Genomic DNA, 22,520 nt, shown 5'->3' with positions numbered 1-22,520 from the left:
ACAACAACCAAACACAGCCAAAAAACAATTACACAGCACTTACTCCAAACACTGTTATAAATGTTTTACATATATAAGCACACAACCATGTTATGAGGCAGGTGCACTAACGAACCCTGGTTTACAGTGAGATAAGGGAGACACAGAGGAGTTAAATCCATTGTACACGTTATACAGCCAGTAAGCCTTTGCCCATGACCTCTGTACAGTGAGGTGACACTGTGAGGGGTGCTGGTGAGTCTCTTGTCAAATGTTAGGCAAATGAAATCTGGGTTTGTTTAAAACAATAGCCAGAACAAACAAAACCACATGAAGGCATCCGTTATCTTTGAAAAAGTGATTGTTTGAATAGAAAATTTTTTACTAGAATGCCTTCTTGAGAATATTAAAGCTATTATTTAATACAAAATATGAATATATACAAAGTTGGAACAGCATAGTTACAGTATAAAATGAGTGTTATTATATATAAAGCTATAGAGACACATAATAAACAATTTAAATATTCAATTTTTTAATTTTGTGAATGGCTATAGGAGCATATTAATTAAAGGCACTTAAGGTAACTTCAGATTCCCTTTTTTTTTTTTTTTTTTTTTTTTTGCTTTTTAGGGCCGAACCCGAGGCACATGGAAGTTTCCAGGCTAAGGAGCTGCAGCTGCAGGCCTACACCACAGCCACAGCAACTCCAGATCTGAGTCACGGATGTGATCTACACTGCAGCTCACAGCAATGCCAGACCTTAACCCAGTGAGCAAGGCCAGGAATTGAACCTACATCCTCCTGGATACTAGTTGGGTTCGTAACCCACTGAGCCATAACAGGTACTCCCCAGATTCATATCTTTCATGAGGAATTAAGGTTCAAGAACAAGCAGCATGCTAAATGAAGCTCCTGATTAGTAACTATTGAAGAGGCATTCGAATCTAGGTGTTCAGAGTCTTAGCTCAATGTTTTTCCTAGTTCACCCCTCCCCCCTCCATTCTTTTTGGCCTTTTGGGAACTTAAACTCCCTTAATGGCTTAATGGCAACTTCCCAAGCCTTCTTGCCTGGGGGCGATGTTTTCCCATCATTTTAGTTCCTCTATAGGCTTTAGATGTTGAACTCTGTGGTACATTTGTTTGGATTAGTGTGTCAGTGATGCTTCCAAAACAGAGAAAAACTACAGACAAATTGAAGCCACACAGGGTTAAGCAAGAATGGTCTTTGTTTTACCCTAGGGATGGCGTGAAACCGTGAAACTGAAGGTTTTCAGAAAGAGTCAGTTCTGCCTAATTCCTTAATCTCATTTATAGTGCTGGGATGGCTAGATTATCTTTCAGACATCTTGGAGGGGAGTGGTTCCTGGGGGGAGTCTAAAAACTATAGTCTTATCATTTTATGTGAAGGGTAGTAAATATCCGAGAAACTAAAAATTCCTTCATTGAAAAATATGATACATGCATCTATGAACCTAGGTAAACATGTTCACATATAACATTCTTGCTAATATATGTGCATGTATGTACACACATATACATGCAGATACAAAGAGAAGTCTATTTGCTATGTATACACTTATGGTATACTCACATGTTATAGGTCTTTTAATTCACATAATTGAGAATTAACTGTTACTTTCACATGATATTCTAGGTTATACCTAGGGAATCCCAGTGTGACTGTGTTAATAATCTTTAATTTTATCTTTAGTAGAATTATTACTACACATTTGAAATATATTTTGTGGATCTGTTACAGATATTTTCATCTCTGTCAATTATTATTAAGTGCTCTCATATAGCTATTTGATGTGCTTATATGACTTACTCTCTTCATAATTGGTTTTGAGAGTAAACAAATAGGCTTGAAAAAGTACAAAGGTAACTGCTGTTAGTTGGGGAATCAACACAAGTGTGTACACAATTATAGACATATATATATATGACTGCATAGGAGACTACTTCAGTTAATGGCTATATCAGGGAAGAATAATCAGCAAAATCATTAATTATGTTAGTTCATATTATGAAATTTCTGCTTATTTGTGGAAATGCAAATGATAAATCTTATTTGCCACACCAGATGGCCACACTCAGCAAGTGCTTTTATATACTGACAGATTTATAATGAAAGCAAGAGTCTGCAAACATAAATTAGCCTTAAGAATAGATGGGCAAATAGAACTACAACTCAAAAATTGCTGCATGTTTTTCATATAATAGACAAAAATCCTATCTTGGTATTTAGCCATATCCTATATGTGTGCATGTGTGTTTATATAGTAATTGCTCAATAAGTGCGTTCACTGTCATTCATTATTAACTACAGAAGTCTGGATTATGGAAAGGCATGAAATACCCCTGAATCAAAGGCATTGGTTTGTGAACTGGGTTAGGGTTTTTAACATTTAACCTGAAGGTGCAATACTTAGCTGCGGCAGAATTGGAAAGTGTACATCAACACATGGGGGCAAGGTTCTCCACTCCAGGACAGGATGGCAGGTGAGGCTCTGTATCAAGTTGGTTGCAGGACCTCACCTGGACATGACAAGGCTTACAAAAGGGAATTTGTAGTTAAGGACAAAATTGATGAAACTTTCTAGAATTTAGGGACCTGAGAATTTGGGGGCAGGTCTCTACACTGCAGATCTGATGCGGGATGCTAAGCCTATTCATTTGTCTTTCAGTAAAATTGCAGTGAAAGGACGAGGAGATTTTTCTACACCTGCTTCACAGAGCATGTGCTTGTGATTCAAATGTGGCCAACACATTTCTGTTGTTTCTCCTGGATACTTTGGGCTCTTTTCCAGGATTTAGGACTAGATCTATTCAAAATAATCATGAATCACCCCCTCAGTGACTCCTGGGCATTCCTTCCAGCCACTAAGGAATCTAGGTCATTTATAATTTTATTCCTGTACATAGGTTAGCCATACAGAAAGAAGAAAGGCTAAGTGAGTTTGTTTGAATTCTTCTCAGAACTAAGGGTTGACTGAATGACTAAAAATAAAACAGAAACATAAACGATATACAAAACATTGTTAAGCAAAGGCGAAAAATTCCTAACGTCTAAATATCTCTAATATATGATTTAGTTGTGCAGACTGAGCCCTGTCTGTGGCCTGGGAGCCATGTTTAAAAGGAAAAAGACTGACTTTGGCGCCACCTGCTGTCCATGTTCTGCCAGTACAGCTTCCTCTGGGTGACAATCAACTAGGGATGAGAGCCTGTACTTTCCAGGCTGGAGCCCATTGGAGAATGGGATATATTGATGTTTTCTTTGAGCCGTGTGTCTTAGAATTAAATTTAGGTTCCCTTACCCTTCGGGTAAGGCTGAAGTATTTCTCATAGTGAGGATGGCATTAGCACATCTTTTCCATCAAAATAGTGTCAAATATTTTCACTTGAAAATTTTTGAAATTTTAGGCCATTACTTAGAATTCCTTTGAGTGACACTAGCAATTTTTCTCATTCATCTTTGAATAAAAAAAAAATCCTATGTCCTATTTTTCCCTCCACACCAAAGCTCTGTGGTTTCGTTATGTTCTGCTAACACCGGGTACCTAAGATCCAAATATAATTCATGAACATGGCACTGGAGAGAGAAGAAGGGCTGAAGAGGATGACAGTTTATACTTCTTGCTCCAAGAATCTTGGTTCTTTGTACATATTTCTGGTCACCTCTTCCCTGCTGTCTTTTGTGAAGAATTGCTAGCACTTGTCATAAACAAGGTGCTGGCCCTTTCCTGGGAGAAACCAACAAAGTGTCCACAGTCTCTGAGGCTCTTCACTGGGGTCTAAGTACCACAAGGACAGGTTTTCACTATTGAGGATGATCTCAGTGTCTCATCCCCGCTGAATCTCAGAGAAGACGTCTTCTTATGAGATAGTTACCAATCCAAGTGGGCCGTCCTAAAGATTTACAGAAGGCAGTTCAGCCACACAGATTTTTCTGTGACTCTGATCAGGGGACAGACAGTGTGATGGGTTTCTCTCGGACTTGTAAAGATGGCACCTCAGAATTGGAAGTTATTTGAACCTAAGGGTCCATGTCATGAAGGTTTGACATGACTGCCCAATATGTGTAGGGGAAAGTCTGTGGATTGTGTGCCACGTGGCTGATGGAGGAGTGTGGGGCAGCTGGAGGGCACAAAAAGGCAATTCCCAGGATATCCCAGTAGCCTGAGTATAGTGTGATGGGGAGGTTATATGAAGACCTGGAAGAAGGCTGAGGCAGGAAGGAATCTTAAATGCTCAAGTGCTGCACTTCAGGAGACCCTGCTCTGTTTCCTTTAGCAATGTGTTTACTTCAGTAGCCAACCAGGGATGGAAAGTGGGCTCTATGGTGGCTCTAGGTCTCTTCCAAGGGCCCTGTCATTGGGCAGTGAACATTTCCAAAGTGAAGCTTTGCAAGAATTGACCACAGACACATAAGATAAGGAAAGTAGAAGGGGGGATAACTTAGCTCCAGAGATTTAAAAATGAGTCACTATCACAAGCAATACAGGGGTCGTGAACTGGATGGGGGCTTTTTGTGAATGAGAATGCTCACAATTTGGGAAAATAGTGGCAAATGTTTTATGGAAATTATCACAAATTATTGATATGAAACAAACTCAAGTGTATAATGCCCCCATATACTGCTGTGAAATCTTAATTTTAACATGCAGAAGGTAAACAGCAATAAGAGACATACCTTTTTGCTTGAAGTGCACGGTGGTGCCAATTTCTAAAAAGGAAACATTTAGCAAAACAAAAACAGGTAAAAAATTCTTTATCCATTGAGCATAAGCACAAAGGTAGTCTGGTACTCTCCACTGAAAGGAGAAGGAAAGGAAAGGCAGAAAGAACATTCTACTAGCAACACAGAGATTGAAAGGAAGGCACTTGGAAAGAGATGGTTCTGTTGGAACAAATGTTGTACAGTTGGAGGTGGCAAAAACAATTTGCAACTACAGATACTTGATGTTCCATGTTATGCGTGTTGACAAGTACGAGGACTCTGAGCGTGGCATGTAAAAGGACTCTTGACTGCCACTTAGTGAAGTGATAGAATGTATCTGGCCCCCAATCCCATTCTACCACTTTGCTCCTGGTTTGCTCTACTCAAGCCAATTGACTTCCTTCCTTTTCTCCTAACACTCGAAATCCATTCCAACTTGAAAACATCTACACTTGGTGTTTTATCTGCTTGGACTGTTCCTTCCCCAGATCTCTGCATGGCCCACATAGTCACTTCATTCAGATTTCTGCTTCAGTGTCACCAAGTCAGGAATGATTTCTGTCATCACCTTCTCAAAAGTGGTACCTTCTGCTGCTTTCTATTATTTTACTCTGATTTCCTAGTATTAATAGCACTGATCACTACCTGGCGTCATGTTATACTTCACTTGTGTGCGTGTTTGGAATTCATCTTCTCCATTAGAACATAGTCTCCATGGGGGACAGTGACAGTGCAGGTCTCATCAACTACTGTCCCCCTGGTACCTAAATTAGAGCCTGGTAGGCAGCAGGAATTCAATTAATATTTGTCGAATCTATAAATAAACCTCAGGGTGAGAAGAACTTCAATAGGTCAAAGGCTTGGGTTCCCTTTTAAAGTATCCTTATCGGTTAAATCCCAGCACTCTTAGATCTTAAGAAGTAAATATGGAAAGTGCCCATGGAATACTTTGAATCCCAAGACAAAATGAAAGACTGGCAAGATACGGGAGCCCAAAACATGGCTGTTAGATAGGATTTTCTTCTTGAAGCCATGGTCACCTGCCCTTCTGTCCTTAATTAGCTAGCCCATTACCTGCAGAAGGTGGAAGTCCATTCAGGAGCTTGGAGCAAGATTGCTGCCTCTCCTAGCAGAAGCCAGAAGCTAACATCACTCTCACCTTAGAAGTAAGGCCAGGAGTTCCTGTCGTGGTGCAGTGGTTAATGAATCCGACTAGGAACCATGAGGTTGCGGGTTCGATCCCTGCCCTTGCTCAGTGGGTTAACGATCTGGCATTGCACTGAGCTGTGGTGAAGGTTGCAGACGCGGCTTGGATCCTGCATTGCTGTGGCTCTGGCGTAGGCTGGCAGCTACAGCTTCGATTAGACCCCTAGCCTGGGAACCTCCATATGCCGAGAGAGCGGCTCCCCCCCCCCAAAAAAAGAAGTGAAGCCAGATTCTACAGGTACAAAATATCAGACTCCACCTGTTGACCACACTGATCAACGATAGTATATTAAACACACTGACACCGGTTTTCTTTCTTAATAACTGTTCTCACAAATTTTCTTTGACATCCTAATATTGCCTTAAGAACTGCTGAAAAGGCATTGCAAAGAATTGTTCATCATAATGGGGGAGACTGAAGCCCAGAGAGGCTAATAATTTCCCAGAGGTCACACACTGAGAGGCAGAGCTGAGACAGAAATTCGGGGCTCCTAGTTCTTCAGCCAGAACTCTGTCCATTATTCACAATATCCCTCAGGTATTTCGGGTATTTTTATGACAGAAAGACTGACTAAGTATAGCCTATATTACTCTAGGGTTGTCACTGGCATGTTTAAATGGACTGGGGAATGGGTTGGCGCTGCTCTTATGCAAAATGCATGCAACATCCCTTCTTTCTTTGTTCAAGCCATTCTTTAAATTTTTTTTTTTTTTTCAGGGCGGCACTCATGGCATATGGAAGTTCCCAGGCTAGAGGTTGAGTTGGAAAGGCAGCCGCAGGCCTACACCACAACCACAGCAACATGGGATCTGAGCTGCATCTGTGACCTACACCACAGCTCATGGCAATGTCAGATCCTTAACCCACTGGGCAGGGTCGGGGTTGAATCCACATCCTTATGGATACTAGTTGGTTTGTTTCCACTGTGCACAATGGGCGTTCTTCAGAATTTATAAGGAGCTCGGAAGGTCACTCAAAAGGGCTTAGATCCCTGATGGGATCATCTTCATGTAAAGAACACTTGGTTCTTCCTCCTCCGTCCCAGGCCTCATGGACTAATTCCAAGCAACTGTTCAGGAATTTGGGCAGGCAGGAAAAACAAAGGTTCTGCTTAAGCTAGAAAATATCATTTAACTTCTCTTTGCCTCAGGTTCATCAACTGGTAAAATCAGTTTGATTAAATGCTTATAAATTTGTTCTATCAGTTAGATAAATTAATCATCATACTATATGTTAACTACTGCCAGACACATGGTAAGGGCTCGAAAAATAGAACTATTGTCAGATTTACAGTAAAACCTCTTCTAGAGAGGACTGCCAGTGAAAGTTTGGTGGAAAAAGAGGGAAGTAGATCTTAAAAGTAAGCCATGGCAGTATAGTTTCAAAGAATTGCACTGTAAAAAAAAAAAATCTGCAAAGGTGTGGATAAACAAGATGTTATCGCTGAAATGTTAGGGAAGCAGACTGATGAGGCAGTGTTTTGGTCGGGAGAAAACTAGCACTGGGTTAACCAGTCACTGGCACAGGCTTGGGGACATCTATATGTCCTGAATGAATTTCTTAGGGAACAGACCCTCCCTTGCTAATCAATTAAAAGGAGTTCAACAAAAGAACTTAAAAAACATTGCACAAATATTACACCATATGAAGTAAATACCACAAAAACTCAGATAAAAATTCACACTTGCTTAAAATATCTTTAAAAAGCAAACTAGCTCACCAGTTATATTTTAGGATGTCTTCCCAAAGGCAATAAATGAACTAGTTTTTGAAATACTCATGATCTTAAGATCTTGGAACTCCACTTGTGTTTAGGAAAAGAGAACGGAGTGCTTATTTTGCCCTATTACTTCCAACTCACCCTCTTCCGCTGGAATAGAATATTCTCTTCTGAGGACCAAAAAACCCTGAATTTTTTGAGCCGGGCTCTTTGAAAATGTGGTCGTATATTGCCATCTTGTGGTAATATTAAGAAATGTTCTTATATGCCGTCTAAAGTAATCCTGTTTGTCCACCAGGTGGCATTAGTGAAAAAAAATAAAAAATTTCTTCAAAGCAGGCATGAAATGCAGTTTTTGAAAAGGAGTCTTTCCTGTTACAGACAAGAGAAAAAAAATTTTGGGGGGGTCCTTAACAACTGGATATTATTCTTTCTTTTCCAAAGTGAAGGTGATCTCGAGTTCTTGGGTAAAACCGCCTTGACAGGGATACTAATTCTATAGTAATTCTGGCCGCATTCATTGGAATACACCTGAAACCTACTATTTTTAAGCTTCTTGGAAAACTTCTCTCTACATAATGATCTTTCTTTAGCAAATATACTGAACAAGTAAGCACAGGAGTGCCACTCTAAATAATAAAAAGATAAATTACTGCGGCAATATAATGGACAAAATTGGGGAAGGGGAGGCGATCTAGTAGAGAGAAAGTTCTAAAATTCTCGGATTATTGTCATGTGCATAGACCTCAGCTCCAGATGAGGGGGTACAAGGAGGTGAAGGGGACAGAACTTAGCCCTAGAAAAAGCAAGTGCCCTGACAAATTTATTTATGTTAATCTGTCTTTGACTTTTGACTTTTAGGTTCTTTATACCAAACCGTGTTAGACAAAAACGTGCAGCATGAAAAAGAGCTGATTCAGCCTTTCCCATCAGCAGAGACAATGTCTTCCTTATGCACGACTGTAGCCTCAGCTCACTATTACTCTGGCACAGACTGTATGTTTAAGAGATTTGCTGAATCAGTGTCTGAGTACGGAAATGAACGAATGAATGAGTAAGCAAATTAATCAATACCCTGAGAGCTGCCCTCACTAAGATTCTGGGTAGGGGAGAATTTTATTCTTTTTTTTTTTTTTTTTGCTTTTTAGGGCTCTACCTGTAGCAGCGTATTGAAATTCCCAGGCTAGAGGTCAAATCAGAGCTAAAGCTGCTAGCCTGCACCACAGCCACAGCAACTTGGGATCCAAGCCTTGCTGTGACATACACTACAGCTCATGGCAACGCCGGATCCTTAAAACCCACTGAGCAAGGCCAGGGATCGAACCCCAGTCGTCATGGATACTAGTTGGGTTCGTTACCACTGAGGCACAATGGGAACTCCAGGAAAATTTTATTCTTTTGAAACCACTATGCCTTCATGTAAAGACAAAATGATTGTTGGGAATTCACAGCCATTTGAAGAACCACATGGGGCCAGGAGGTCCTTTCATTAGTCCCCAGATCCCTGGCAGGTAAGACATTTTCTGGGGATGGGGGGGGGTGAGCTTTATTTAAGAATATCATCATGACTTAGGAAATGTAAACCTTAGGAAAAAAAAAATGAAGCTTTTTGGCTGTTGTTGTTCAAAGGCCAGAAGATTTATTCTTACCTCTTACCTCCCATTCTGTGGTATGATTAGTGTCTCTACCTCTCTCCATAATTAAAGTGCGTGTTGGGAAGGTGACAGGTGCGTCATTGGAAACGTTAGTGTTTACAGTATGGTAGCTCCCTAGTTACCTCTGGAAATTTCTGTATCTATGTTTATGAGCAGTGTTGACAAGTGGCCTTATTTGAATGCTATCTGGGAAGGGAAGTGAGGAGAACTGATTTTCAGTACTTTGAGTCTTGGCGACTTACCTCCAATCCTCTGCTTAGATGCATTCGTTCCAAGCCACAGGTAGGACAGGGAGAGTTTGGGGGTTATATGGTTTGCCAAACTGTTCTAACTGCAGGATGTTTAGTTGAAACTAAGTGGCACACTCCTTAACCTGCCGCAGCCAGTGGAACAAGGAAACATGGTGCGTAGGACACAATTCCTTCTATGGGGCCAGTCTTCTGATGGCCCCCAGGTTTTGAAAATGACATGGTAGAGGACTTAAAGTAACTACTTTCATTTTTTTCTTTCTGGTTCAGAATTAATAAGGGCATGTATTCAGGGGAGAGAGAGGGTCCAAATTCAATAGGGATTTTATCCTCCATTTGCCTGGAAAAAGTGAGAGAGGGATGGAGCTAAAATCATCAAGAAATTTAGTAAAACAAATGAATGATACTATGTGACGTGCTGCTTCTTCCTCCCTCGCTAATGTGAGGACCTGAAGCATAACATTTGTAAATGTCTTCTGTGGGAATTTATGGCTATTGTATTCTTTTGGTTTTGTTTTTTTTTTTTTCGCCAAGGTTTTGAGAAATAAAACCTTTATCATTATAGTGGCTTAAAAGGGGGAAATTTTTATTAATTCAATTTTCAAAGCCACACTTTGAGAATTGTTAATTTCTTTCTCGATGGGTTCTCTCCTCTGCTTGAAGGCTTTAGGGATTAGCAGTTTCTACTTACAAGTATTACTATTATTGTTTTTCCTTTTGACATAGGAAAAAAAAAAGACATGCTTAAGATTTCCATTGGATTGTTAGAGTTTTTAATTTTCTCCCCTGTATTCATGTTGTATAAACCCTAATGCCTAACATTTCTAGAGTAATGTTATCTGAGAATCACTCACAGTCATCATTCTGGGTCTAGTTCAGAGGGAAAAGCCAACAGAGAGAAGTAGTTTTAATCCCCAACCTTAAGGGTATTAACTGATTTCTTAGTTCATAGGTCAACCATTATCCTGATTACTAGGAAAATACATCAAATTGGCCGGGAATTTGAAACTCAGAAGTCTTAAACTGTCATCAATATTCAGGAAGGGAGGTTGGCCTCCCCTCTAGCTAGATTTGGATCAGAAAGAATCTTACACTTGACTTTCAAATACTACTAAGTGTTTTTCATCTTCTAGTTGACCAGGACCAGGAATGGACCTCAGGTGCTTGCTGCTATTCCAGAGTGAGTCAGAGACATGAATGACTAACCAAGTTTGTGGCCACCCTGGACATAGGGATAATTCCTTGTTGAATGAATGACTGACTAAATCCAAACCCAAACTAATGCCGACATAATTTATTATAGGATAAAATAATTGTGACTCATTCCTTATCCTCATCAATTGGGGAACCAACCCTCTATACACTAAATGGTCCATACTAAAGAGAATCAGAGAACATTTTTATAGGAAAAGGTCATTTCTTTGAAAAAAGACAAATTTGTAGAAGGGAAAATATTAATATACCAATTAAGAGAGCAAAAGTGGTAGTTCCCCTGTCTGAAAGTGGGGGCTCTTCCTGGACATCCTGGAGGAGACACGAGGGAAAACTCTTGTAAGATGAGTCAGGTGTGACTTAAGACCTGGAAGAGCTGGCAGCCTGCTTGTCCCCATAGTGACAAGCTCCTGGCCTGGGGCAGGGCTCTACTCCTGGACCTGCCTCTTCTGTGACCTTGAGCAAGTTGCAGGAATGGGCCCAGATTCAGAGAGGGCGGAACATGGAGAACGGGCTAGTTTGGATATTTTATGGTACCCTGACAGCTCAAACATTCAAACAAAACATTTGTTTATATCATATTAATGGTGTTATCACTGAGGAGAGAGATTATACATAATCTTTATTTTTTTCTTTATAGTTTTATATATTTTCAAATTGTTCCATAATAAGAATGCATAACATTTATTATCAGAGTGGGAAAGTATTTAGAGAAAAATGCATTTTTTAAAATACTCTAAATGTGGGGGGAAAGAAAATAATAATTTTCTGATTATTTTGCTCTGGGTTGACATCTTTACAAGGAGACTAAATTTTCCCCCCACTTTTTTAGTGGGCTGGTATCATACAGTAAAACCAAAAAGAAGCTAAGATAGGTGAGGTCTAATTTCTATAAGGAACATTGTCTTTACAGCATGAAATGACAATGCAATAAAAAATGTATTATATGGGTTTATGAGATTCTTCTGACTGCAGGCTTGAAGTAATTGCCCTGCAGAATGAGTACAGATGCATGGATTGACTTGAACTGCTACAGGCTCTGCTCAGTGGCGATATGGGCTGTTCCAGAAGGTGCAGACTCACTAAGCACCCCCCACAGAGAGAGAAATCTTCATTAAGTCTCTTACAGCAAGTCAGTCTTCTCAAATCCTGTAGGTTTCTTATTTGGCCTGAGAGATTTAATTTTTAATAATCAGTGAATTAAAATATTAGAGAATGCCCAATGGGCTAAGTTTAATAAAGGAGTTTCCCTAGACCCTTCCACCTGAAACTATGTATAAGACAGAAAATCTCCACAAGTGTATTTGTTTGAATGAACTGTCAGTAAGGTACTGGGGCCAGACATGTACTTTCTAAAAGAAGAAACAAGCACTTCTGCCCTTGTGTCTAGAATGCATCCATTGCACCTGTGGGTAAAATCCTGGCCCTTTAATGCCCTTGTTGGAATTAAAGAACAGGCATCTCATTTAATAAAGAGTTACCTCCCAGCCTCAAATCCACTTACAGTTGGGGCAAAGCAGATTATACTTTCCATGTATGAAAACATACATTTTATGTATATTTTGAAGCCTTTTGTGCCTTCCTGTATTTGACTTGCTAAAAAGGATTTAGAAAGTACAGGTTTGGGTAGGTCTCTAGAGATTTTCCTCCTTTCTGGTTTTCTGCCTCTCTTTCTATTTCCCAGCCCTAAACTGTGAATTGCAGATCCGTTTTAGAATACATCTTAGATTTAAATTCTAACAGAGTCAAGACTGTCTTGAAACCGTGTAATATGTGTTTTCATTTTGTATATTTCAAAATCAAAACTAGTCAAATACCATGAAACAAGGCAACTAGCCTGTGGAATTTGAATGCAGAGATAACAAGTGTATCTGTGATATTTCCTGGGGTTTTAAGGTTCTTGGAAATAAGAAAATAAATGATTAAAAATGTGTGGGATGCTCCGAGTTACCTGTGGACCTATGTGTATGGCTCTACCTGCCACAGTGCAGAACTTGGGGACGTGGTTCTGCTATGGATCCTCCGCAGTGGCCTGATTGCTTGGAGCATCAGGATGCCTCAGGGATTTATCTATAACTCCTGCTGTGTCACTGACTCCACATATAATATCATCGCCAGGTTCTAGAGCAGAGCCTAGAAAACACCAAGATGGCTCCAAACAACGGGACGATTCCTACAACTAAAATAAAAACCTACTATCAAACCTCCTTGTTGAGAGGCTGAAAGTTTTCTCTAGAGGTACTGCTAAATAATAGGCTCTCAGTATCCTCCAGAAAACTCACCTCTATAAAGCCACCTGCTGAACAGTATATGCTATTCCTACACATCTATACAAGCTGACAGGTGTTCTTACTTGTCCTAAATGTGTATCAGGGCTAGAAATTCCCTTCTCCTCTCTCTCTCTCCCTGCACCCTTGGCATATGGAAATTCCTGGGCCAGGGATCTAATCCGAGTCATGGCTGCAACCTACTCCACAGAGGGAACTCTGCCATCTCATTTCTGCCAACTCCACTGGTTTATCACATTTTTTTTTCTTTTCTTTTTAAGCACATCAGATGCAAATTAGGAAAAGTAAGAAACTATTAGGGAAAAATGAATTTTTAAAAGATTTTTAAAATTAATTAGACAATACTGTTCAGCTCTCTCTAGATTTTCTCTGCAGTCCTGGAATGTTCTGTCCCTCTACCTTCTCTCCTTTTAGTCTTTTTTTTTTTTTTTTTTTTGGTCTTTTTAGGGCCGCTTCTGTGGCATATGGAAGTTCCCAGGCTAAGGGTCAAATTGGAGCTGCAGCTGTCAGCCTACACCACAGACATGCAAAGCCAGATCCAAGCCATGCCTGCAACCTACACCATGGCTAATGGCAACACTGGATCCTTAACCCCCAGAGAAGGGCCAGGGATCCAACCCGTGTCCTCATGGATACTAGCCACAACAGGAACACCCTTCTTTTAGTCTTAATTTGAAACTTTTTTCACCTGGAAGCCTTCCCTGACCAGGGCAGGCTGGCTGAGATGTCCCTATTCTGGACTCCTCATATTCCACATAGGTCTCCTCAACCTAGCATTTCTTCTGATTGCCTCATTCCTCCTCTACTGCCCCATCTGGTCTGTAAGCTCCATGACTCCAGAGGCCATGTGTGGCTTGTTCTCCACAGCCCTTCTCAAGACCTAGCTCAGAGCTTGGCACGTAGAAAACACTAGGGTAGATTTTTTTTTTTTTTTTGAGTGAATGAATAGTGGTATTCAAAATATTGTGCATTGCCAATAAACTTCACCTGGGCTTGAAACTAGTCTGCACTGCCTATTGAAAATAAAATTTCTTTCTTGTGTTCCTAATGGTTAGAAATTAGAGGAAAAGAAAACATGAACTCTAAAAGAAACTTTACAAAGCAAAAGCAAGTGGAGAGTACGTCTAAATGCACAACAAGTAGTGATGCTATTCATTTAACGACAGAATGGGAGGGTTGGTCCTTATGGAAGACCGGCTTCCACAGGATGGGAGCATGCCATCTTTTTCAGCACTGCAACACGAAGTAAGCAGCTTTCAACGGTGCACTTACCTGTGTTCTGGAACTCCAGGGAAGAAAATAGAACCAATTTCCCCAGTTACTCTCTAACTTGTGATTCAACAAAGAGAAGTGCAAGCTATTCCTTTTTTCCTTCCTTCCCTTCTTCCTTCCTTTCCTTCTTCCTTTCTTTTTCTTTCTTTCTTTGCTGTTTCTTCCCTTCAAATACCCACAGGTATAATTGAAAAAGCGCTTTAGATTGGCCAAGCAACTTTTCAACATAGAACATGGCTGGGAATGCTTGGTGCTGTGTGGGCTAAAGAGGATGGGATGGACACAGAATGGGTACTCAGCCAAGGCACAGGGTACAGTTATCTCTTACTACTTTTTTTTTTAACCACAGGATGCAACAATATCCTCTTAGGCATTTTAGAAAAAAAAAAAAAAAAAACGTACTGGAACTGCAAGGTTGGGAAGGTGAGTGGTTTAACTCAGAATTTCTCTTGTCAGTATGGGGCAGATAAAGCAGACTGGATTGATGGCTGTGATTTATAGTAAAGATACAGATAGTGGTAATGTCTAGGTACTAAAATGTACACATGTGTTACAGAGACCTGTGAAACGTTTTCTTTTACAATCAGCATTGTGGTGAGTAAAACAGTGCAGTAAACTCCGGCGGTGCTCGATCTCCCCAGGGTCCAATTAGGAAGCATGATAAGTGACTTGTAAGGCCTCTCCCGCCACTGATTTGCGGTGGATATAAGCTGACGATTCTCAGTGGAGTCCTAGTGAGGGGTCTGCTGACGCCTATCATATATCTGGGTACAAACGAACACCTCAAATTGGAATTCCAAACTCATTATGTCATGCTGTGCTCTTACTTGGCAGGTGTGTTTCTTCACAGCAGTATATAAGGGGAGATGTAAGGTGGGACCCCTTCAGCTGGTTTTCCCCCCTATGGAAGTGCTTATTGAATTTAACTTGTGATGATGGAAGACCATTGTGCAGACAGAGTGACTGTGTAAAGGAAGTTGTTACTGAGGTTAATTTGTATCTTGCCTCTTCAGAAGTAGATGTTTCCTCCAGATAGATGGGATACTGGCTTTGCGGTGCTTGCATGGCTGGTAACCAGTGTTTGGAAGTGAATGTTAATACTATCAAAACCTTTTCTTTGGTTTGATTTGAAGGAAGTCAGGGAGCAAGCATATACATAATGCAAGGTGAATGTGGTGGAACATGTAGAGAAAAAGAAAATCCAGAAATACAGATGACAGGGATAAGAATTTCAGGGGGGAAAGAAAGAGGGACCCATGGGGCTGACAAAAATTAAAGATGATACTTTTCAGGGGCTGTAACATGAAATTTGTCAGGGACGGAGACTGCATTGATAATTGAATTCTTGGAAGAATTATGTATTCTTTCTTTTTGACTCTTAAGGAGTGCCACTTCCTTTAATAAGGACTCTTGATCCATGCAAGTTCTCTGAACCTAGAGCGAAGCTTCTTCGGAAAGGACCTCCTTCCTGGCTGCCCCCCAGCAGTGCTGCTCACAGTACAGTGCTACCCTCCTGCTAAATGTCAGGGGAGGCAAACACAGAGGGGAGCTCTGCTGGGGTGTTGGGGTGGGGGGGACTCTAAAGACCAAAGGGACCTGCATCAACATTTTCTGTCCATTCAAGATCCTGATCTTCTCACTCTTTGGGGCAGCATGACAGATTTTTCTTTTGCAGATCTCATTGAGCTTTTCTTAGGCAGCTTTATTCCTTTTAATTAAAAAGACAAGACTGTCAATTACTTAAACTTAATCCCCAAATGTAATTGTTACTTTGAGAGATATTTTTTCCCATAAAGCTCATAGAAGAGAAATATTTCCAGCAAATTAAAATTTAGTGGGAGTGTGGATTTTTTTTTTAAATCATCTTTAAATCCCTTCTGGCTCTAGAAATCTAAATAGCACAGCAAGCAAGGCATACATATAGGGAGGTCACCAGGAAAGGCTCACTGTTGTAGCCAGATCCAGACTAGGAAAGTAGGAAAAGGCATTAGAGAAGAGTCCCAGTACTGAAAATTCTCCTACCTTGAAATTGACGCTGTAGGATTTTTAGCCATTTAGCTTGAAGCTAAATGTAAATTCTACGAGAGGTAACACTTCCAAGACTCTACTGGGCATTTAAATAATGGTGTGAATAAATTTCAGATTTATTCTTGCTAGAAAAATTTAACAGGGAGAAAGAACAAGAAATGTTCAGGAAACACAACAGAAGGAGGAATGAAAAGGTGAAAAGTTAAACACAGAAGTGGATTCAATGGAGAGAAGTGCTTGTTAAAGTTGGGTCTACATCAGTGGTTTGCGCCACCTATTACAGCTGGGACTAAATTGGCAGGTACGGTACTGATGCTAGTCACAAGTACTGGCACAACTATCCCAGACTCATTCCCATTAAAAGAGCTGGGATGGTTGTCAGGTGTTAATGTCAACTTTTAGCTATCTTCATGTGGATTAATCAGGGCCCATGATTCTGCTGTAAATTTTTGTTGACAGGGCTACCTAAGTTCTATCCATAAAAGCAAAGCTCTGTTTCCATCAGCCAGTGGGAAAGGAGAAATGTATTTAAACACTGAAGACTCTCCTAGGACATGCTTTGACCAGGAAAGGAGGGGTTCTTGACAATCATGGACTATTCTGACAGGTGGTAATGTGCATATGGACATCCACGGCAAACGTGTGAGTGTGTGTGTATGTGTGTGCGCGCACTGCACAGTAGGGAGCTGTCTGACCTGCAGCTCCTTTTTTTTTTTTGTCTTTTTAGGGGCACACCCACGGCATAAGGAAGTTTCTAGTCTAGGGATCAAATCAGAGTTACAGTTGCAGCCAGCCACAGCAACTCCAGCTCTGAGCCACATCTGCAACATACAATGCAGCTCACAGCAACACCAGATCGCTAACCCACTGAGCGAGGCCAGGGATCAAACCTGTGTCCTCGTGGATACTAGTTATATTCATTTCCACTGAGCCACAACGGGAACTCCCTGCAGCTCCTCTTAAGTGTGATATTATGATAGTGGTGAAAAGTAATGAAGAGTCTTCTTTGTTTGACCTTGGGGTACTTCTATATTTAAACTTGTTAGCAATGTGGGCATTTCAGACATCCTTAGAATCCAAAATACGTCTAACTATAATGAGGCAACACTGAAATTTTACCTGATATTCAGGCCACATGATACAAATACATCTTTAACTATAAGCTCCTTTAAAAATTATAAGACGTGTGTATCTGAGTATGATTATTTTGAATTCAATATGCTCTCTTTCTAGGAACTTGAAGATCTCTTTTAATATATTATTTAAAATACCATTTTGAGCTCATAGGTATGAAAAATACAATTTCTTTCCCATTTCACAGTTGGAAAAACTGAATTAAAGAGAACAATGCTAGTAATTACCCATGATTAATAGAGGTGTATATGTAAATCAGTCTGAATAAGTGTGTGAAATTAGATACGCTGATGCAAGGTGGCTCTGCTCATGTTTTTTAAAGATGAACGCTTTCACAGAATTCTCTGAGCTGGGCATATACCTCTGGGTGTTGAGTGTATCTGGAAATGGCCTTTGGAAATGTATATGGCTATTAAGGTAACTGAGTATTGTGTGTTATGAGCATTATAATACATAAAATAAATTAGATGAGTGTTTAAAATTCATTAGACAGATATATCTAATACATATCTAATGCACATGAATGCATACATATTGGTTATTATGATGTACTATAGATTTATGTATCTGCCTGGGTGGAGCAAGGAACAGACTAATGATTAAAAGTGTGGGAGAAGGTGCACATTAGTTTCTTAGAGTTGTGGGGATTAATTGGGTTAATACATGCAAAAGCCTTAGAATGCTACTGTTACATAAGAAACCCACTACGTTGGCTATTATTATTACTCTTATCATTACTATTAGACAAAGTGAAACTGCTGATATAATAAGGATCTGAAAAGAAGTACCTTCTCATTGATAGCTGGGATCATATCCTACAGAAAATAAATGAAGCTGTAGGTCTTGTCCAGTCACCTTCACAGCATGGGATCTTTTTAGGATTTTTCTCCCAGTTTTCCTTCTATGCCAGTGGAGTCTGAACTGACACCCTGTTCCTGGGAGTGCCAGGTGAGGGCAGGGACACCTCCTTCTCTTTCTGCAGATAGAATCTGGCCATTCTAATGCTAGGCCTGCAGGAGGAAGCAGGCCAGGCAGACTGCAGATTTCTGCAAGCCTGGTTTGTTTGTGGGTTGGATTTAAATTTTTTTTTTTTAAACTTTAATTTGGCGGGGGTGGGAGGTGCGAGTAGGGGTTGTTTTGTTTTCAGAGAGAGCTTTAGACAGCTGTATTAATCATGCAAACCCAGCCATGTGCAATGTGTTTTATCAATGGAAAAACAGCAACGGAATGGCAAGCAGCTGTGAACAAACCCAGTGCAGTGCCTGAACCTGGAAGATAATCACAACATTTCCCAAACCCACTCGCCACACGGGGTTAGTGAATGGAAAGGCTGTTCACTTGGGATAAAGAATCAGATGGGAGGCAAACAGGGGAGACAGCTTCCAGGGTTACTTTTTTAAAAAAGTGGCAGGGATCAGAGGACGGGCTGATTGCGGTTGGCCAGAGAGCCAGGAGCTCAAGGGAATTCTCCGCTTGAGGGTGAGAATCACACAATGGTGGTTTGTCCTTGTCCTTTTCCTCGCCTTCATTTTAACTTCCTGAGGCTGGTCTCCTCACCTCACTCTGCACCTGCCGTCTTTCTAAATCTGAGAGGCAGAGAGGCACTCTGGTGTGCAGCCACCATGAGGGGCTGTGCACAAGGAAGCTCATGGGGAAGAAGCAGGAGCAGCATTACCATTTCTCAGTACTCAGAGGCCTCAGGAAATGATTTGAGCCTGATAAAGTGAGGAAAGTTGCCTCAGACATTTAGCACTGACTCTCTCCTCATTTTACAATTGAGTGGATTTTCTGCGGGGATATAATCAGGGGTCGTTATGCAAATATATGCAATTCAGGACTAATTTCAGAATAAATAAAACCAAATTAACATTAATGGAAAAAAAAACACCTATCAGAAACAGATAAAATGGCACATTATTTGTTTTATATATATATATGTATATATGCATATATATATATCTTTCATCTATCTTTAAGGAGCGGGGAAGCACACTGATTTTTTTTCGTTCTGTTTTTTTCTGTTTTGTTTTTGGTATAAGAGGAAAGGAAATTCGAAAATTTCTTATAGGCCACAGACAATACAAATTATCCTTTGGTGTAATTCCAGAATTATTATTATCACGGCAGAAAATCAAGCAATATGATGAAGGAAACCCAAGGGAAATACATTTGATTTATTGAGCCTTGTTTTTGTTTAATCACAGCTTGAAGGGGTTTAGGACTGCATTCCTGCTGCGACTCTGCTATTTATCCCCAGTCAGCTTGATGAACCATGTAGAGTGGGGGTAGGAGGGGAGACCCTCCAGTGAGAGATATTAACAATGAAGCAGCTGAAATGAAACATGTGTTTCTGTTATTGGCAAATCGAAGGGAAAGTTATTTTTTTTAATGATGGGATGACAGAAAAGGAGCTTTGGGACTTTGTTCTCCTTTGAAAACACCTTAAGGAAATTAAGTGGTTCAAAATCCTTCAAGCCATTTGCATCAACCATCTGCTTATGGACATCTTAACGCTTTAGGGTTGAAAGGTAGGATTCCACACAGATGATGACAATATAAAATATTTAATTAAATGAAGGTGTCTTATGCTATAGTTATGACCGACCACAGGGAGCAGACGTTTTTTCTTAGATATTTCGTTACTCAAGGGGAATGATAAAAAAGGTTAAGGATCCCCATGTTAGCATTTTTTTTCCCCCACAGGAAACTGCTTTTCACATGGGTTGCCATCTTGATTGGAAAGAAGGGGAGAAAAGAGATTTGATTCTAGAAATTAAAGTCCTCGTAAGGGACAGGGAACTTAAGAGCACACTACCTCTATCATCATCTCTTGTCCCTGCTATCCCAAGTTGCCATGAACAGCTTTTCAATTTCTACCAAGAGAAGTCCTAAGTATTAGTAGTAAGATACACTATATTCTCTAAAACTAACAGCTCTTCAATTTCTACCAGCAGATGTCCTAAGTATTAGTAGTAAGATACACTATATTCTCTAAAACTACTGCATCTAAGGAAGCTACCTATAGTCTATCTACAACTATAAAATCAAATTAGGGTCATTCTCCAATCAACAATTTTGTTTGTGGGAATATATCACGTTCCACCAAATCCCACATGCTCCATCCTGGTCCAGACTGTTTTTCAATATCAAACAGCTGTCCTTGTGAACAGTGTCTGGCTTCATTTTGTTCAATGTTACATATGTCATAAAGAATGATCAGATAAAATATTTGGGTTTGTGGCTGCAAAAACACATTCACAAAGGATACCTTGAGTCACAGTCACACTGTACAAAGCTCATCTTGGATGGAGCATGACTTCTTTGAAAATGTTATCCACTGGGAGAAATGCGTATGTGTGTGTTTGTCACATCAAGATATTTGTGAGATGGCAACATGATAAAATGGTGTCAATCTTTGCAGCAACACCAGAAGATCAATGTCTTAAAATAATTGTGGCATGTCAGGAATTCAAAATGGGATACTTTCCCTGAACACTAAGTTTCATGTCAAGTCTGGAAAACAGCCACATTTTAACAATCTTATTTTTAGTGGCTGAGATAAGAAACAGATTTCATCAATGTTTTAGGGAAGAATTTTATTCAGGAGAGTTCTTCTAAATATAATTTGGACCGTACTTAAAATTGAAGAATAACTCTTTCATTAAGCTGTCTAGCTGATCCTTGAAACCTTGCAATCCTCATTTCTAATATAATTAAAGTAAGTTTGCATTTATGTGAATACATACATATGCAAAACACTGCATTATTGACACTCTGCATATCTACACTCAATTCTGGTCTAATTTTTAGTTCTGACAAGTGTTAATGAAACATGATCCATCTTCAAACTTATAAAATAGCAGCTTTGTACCTTTAATTCTGAGCACATTTCCTTTACAGTATATACGATAATCTTGTTTAATTGGATTTATTTTTTCCACACTAGGCCCCACATGGCCTACTTTCCATTTTTTCTCAAGTCTTTGAGCGTTATTTGCAAATCACTTTTCTGGAATTTAATTTCAATGGTAGGTTGGTTTCATTTCAGGGTTTTTGTATTGTTTTAATTTTATTTGCCAATTTGCCTTTAAATAGCCTTAAGCTAGAAGGTTGGGGCTGCAACTTGCATCTAAATGTGATGTAGGAGGCAAAATTTAATGTGAGTGTGTGGTAAGTCCTGTGAAAAGGAATACAGAATGCCTACCTTGTTTTCTCATTTGTGTTTTCTAAAAGAGCTATGTTTAAAAGGAAAAGCCCCCAAATTGGCCAAGATTTAAGACATATGAGTTCAATCTTTGGTAGTAGATAAATTCATTTTTATAAGTAATACCAATGACTTCAGATTTGGATTGTATAAGCCTGCAAGTAGGTGGTCAGTAGGATTCATGTTTTTATGAGCTATAGAACTTAACTCACTGTATTCCAAATATGTGAGTTCATAGTTACTTCTATATGTACTAACAAAAAATCACTTTCTGAGTTTAGCACTGTCTCCCCAGTTACTGACCAACTTGATCTTAGGACAGGTACAAACCTATCAGCTGACTCTCAACTAGCATGAGGGCAACAGATTGACTTTATGTAAAAGTTCAAAGCAAGAAAAATGATTCTTATTGTGTGTGAATTTTCTGAATGTGTTTCCCCCTTTGTATGCTCTGCATATCATAGATGATGGAGAATGACCCAGCAACAGAGCTACGATGATAAAAAACATACTGACCTTGAATGGGGTGGGGGATTGTGGGTAAAACACGCTCTAAAGGGGAAAAAATAGTACGCATCATGGAGAATGTATACAGAGAGACTTATGTAGTTACATCTCACACGTTTAGCTACTCAGACAATTACAAAACAGATAAATTTTCATGCCTATACAACTGTATCACCCGTAAATCATTGGTCTCTCCTTCTAGTAACACTAAATTATCAGAGAGCTATTAGTAAAACTTAAAATCCAAAGCCTGAAAAAAATTAACTAGAATAGGAGATAACACCCTACTACAATAACCCGACAAATAGGATCTTACCTTCCTCTGGAAAATCCATCGAGA

At 39.8% G+C, this 22,520-nt stretch overlaps 1 protein-coding gene across 6 annotated transcripts in view; it reads right to left on the bottom strand.

The window, feature by feature from the left end:
• LSAMP (limbic system-associated membrane protein) overlaps positions 1 to 22,520 on the bottom strand; it is a 628,666-nt gene that overhangs the window by 5,146 nt on the left and 601,000 nt on the right. The window contains exons 7-9 of one of the 6 annotated variants that reach the window (XM_021068417.1): positions 22,190 to 22,225; positions 18,258 to 18,284; positions 4,679 to 4,711 (exon numbers count right to left, since the gene is read on the bottom strand). In XM_021068417.1, the coding sequence (XP_020924076.1) occupies positions 18,262 to 18,284; positions 22,190 to 22,225 (59 nt within the window). In that variant the 3' untranslated portion in view covers positions 4,679 to 4,711; positions 18,258 to 18,261. 6 annotated transcript variants of the gene reach the window in all.

Source organism: Sus scrofa, chromosome 13 (genome assembly GCF_000003025.6).
Source record: "Sus scrofa isolate TJ Tabasco breed Duroc chromosome 13, Sscrofa11.1, whole genome shotgun sequence".
NCBI classification, from domain to species: Eukaryota; Metazoa; Chordata; class Mammalia; order Artiodactyla; family Suidae; genus Sus; species Sus scrofa.
Note: the sequence above shows the minus strand (reverse complement) of the source record. Positions and strands in the feature narration are given on the sequence as shown.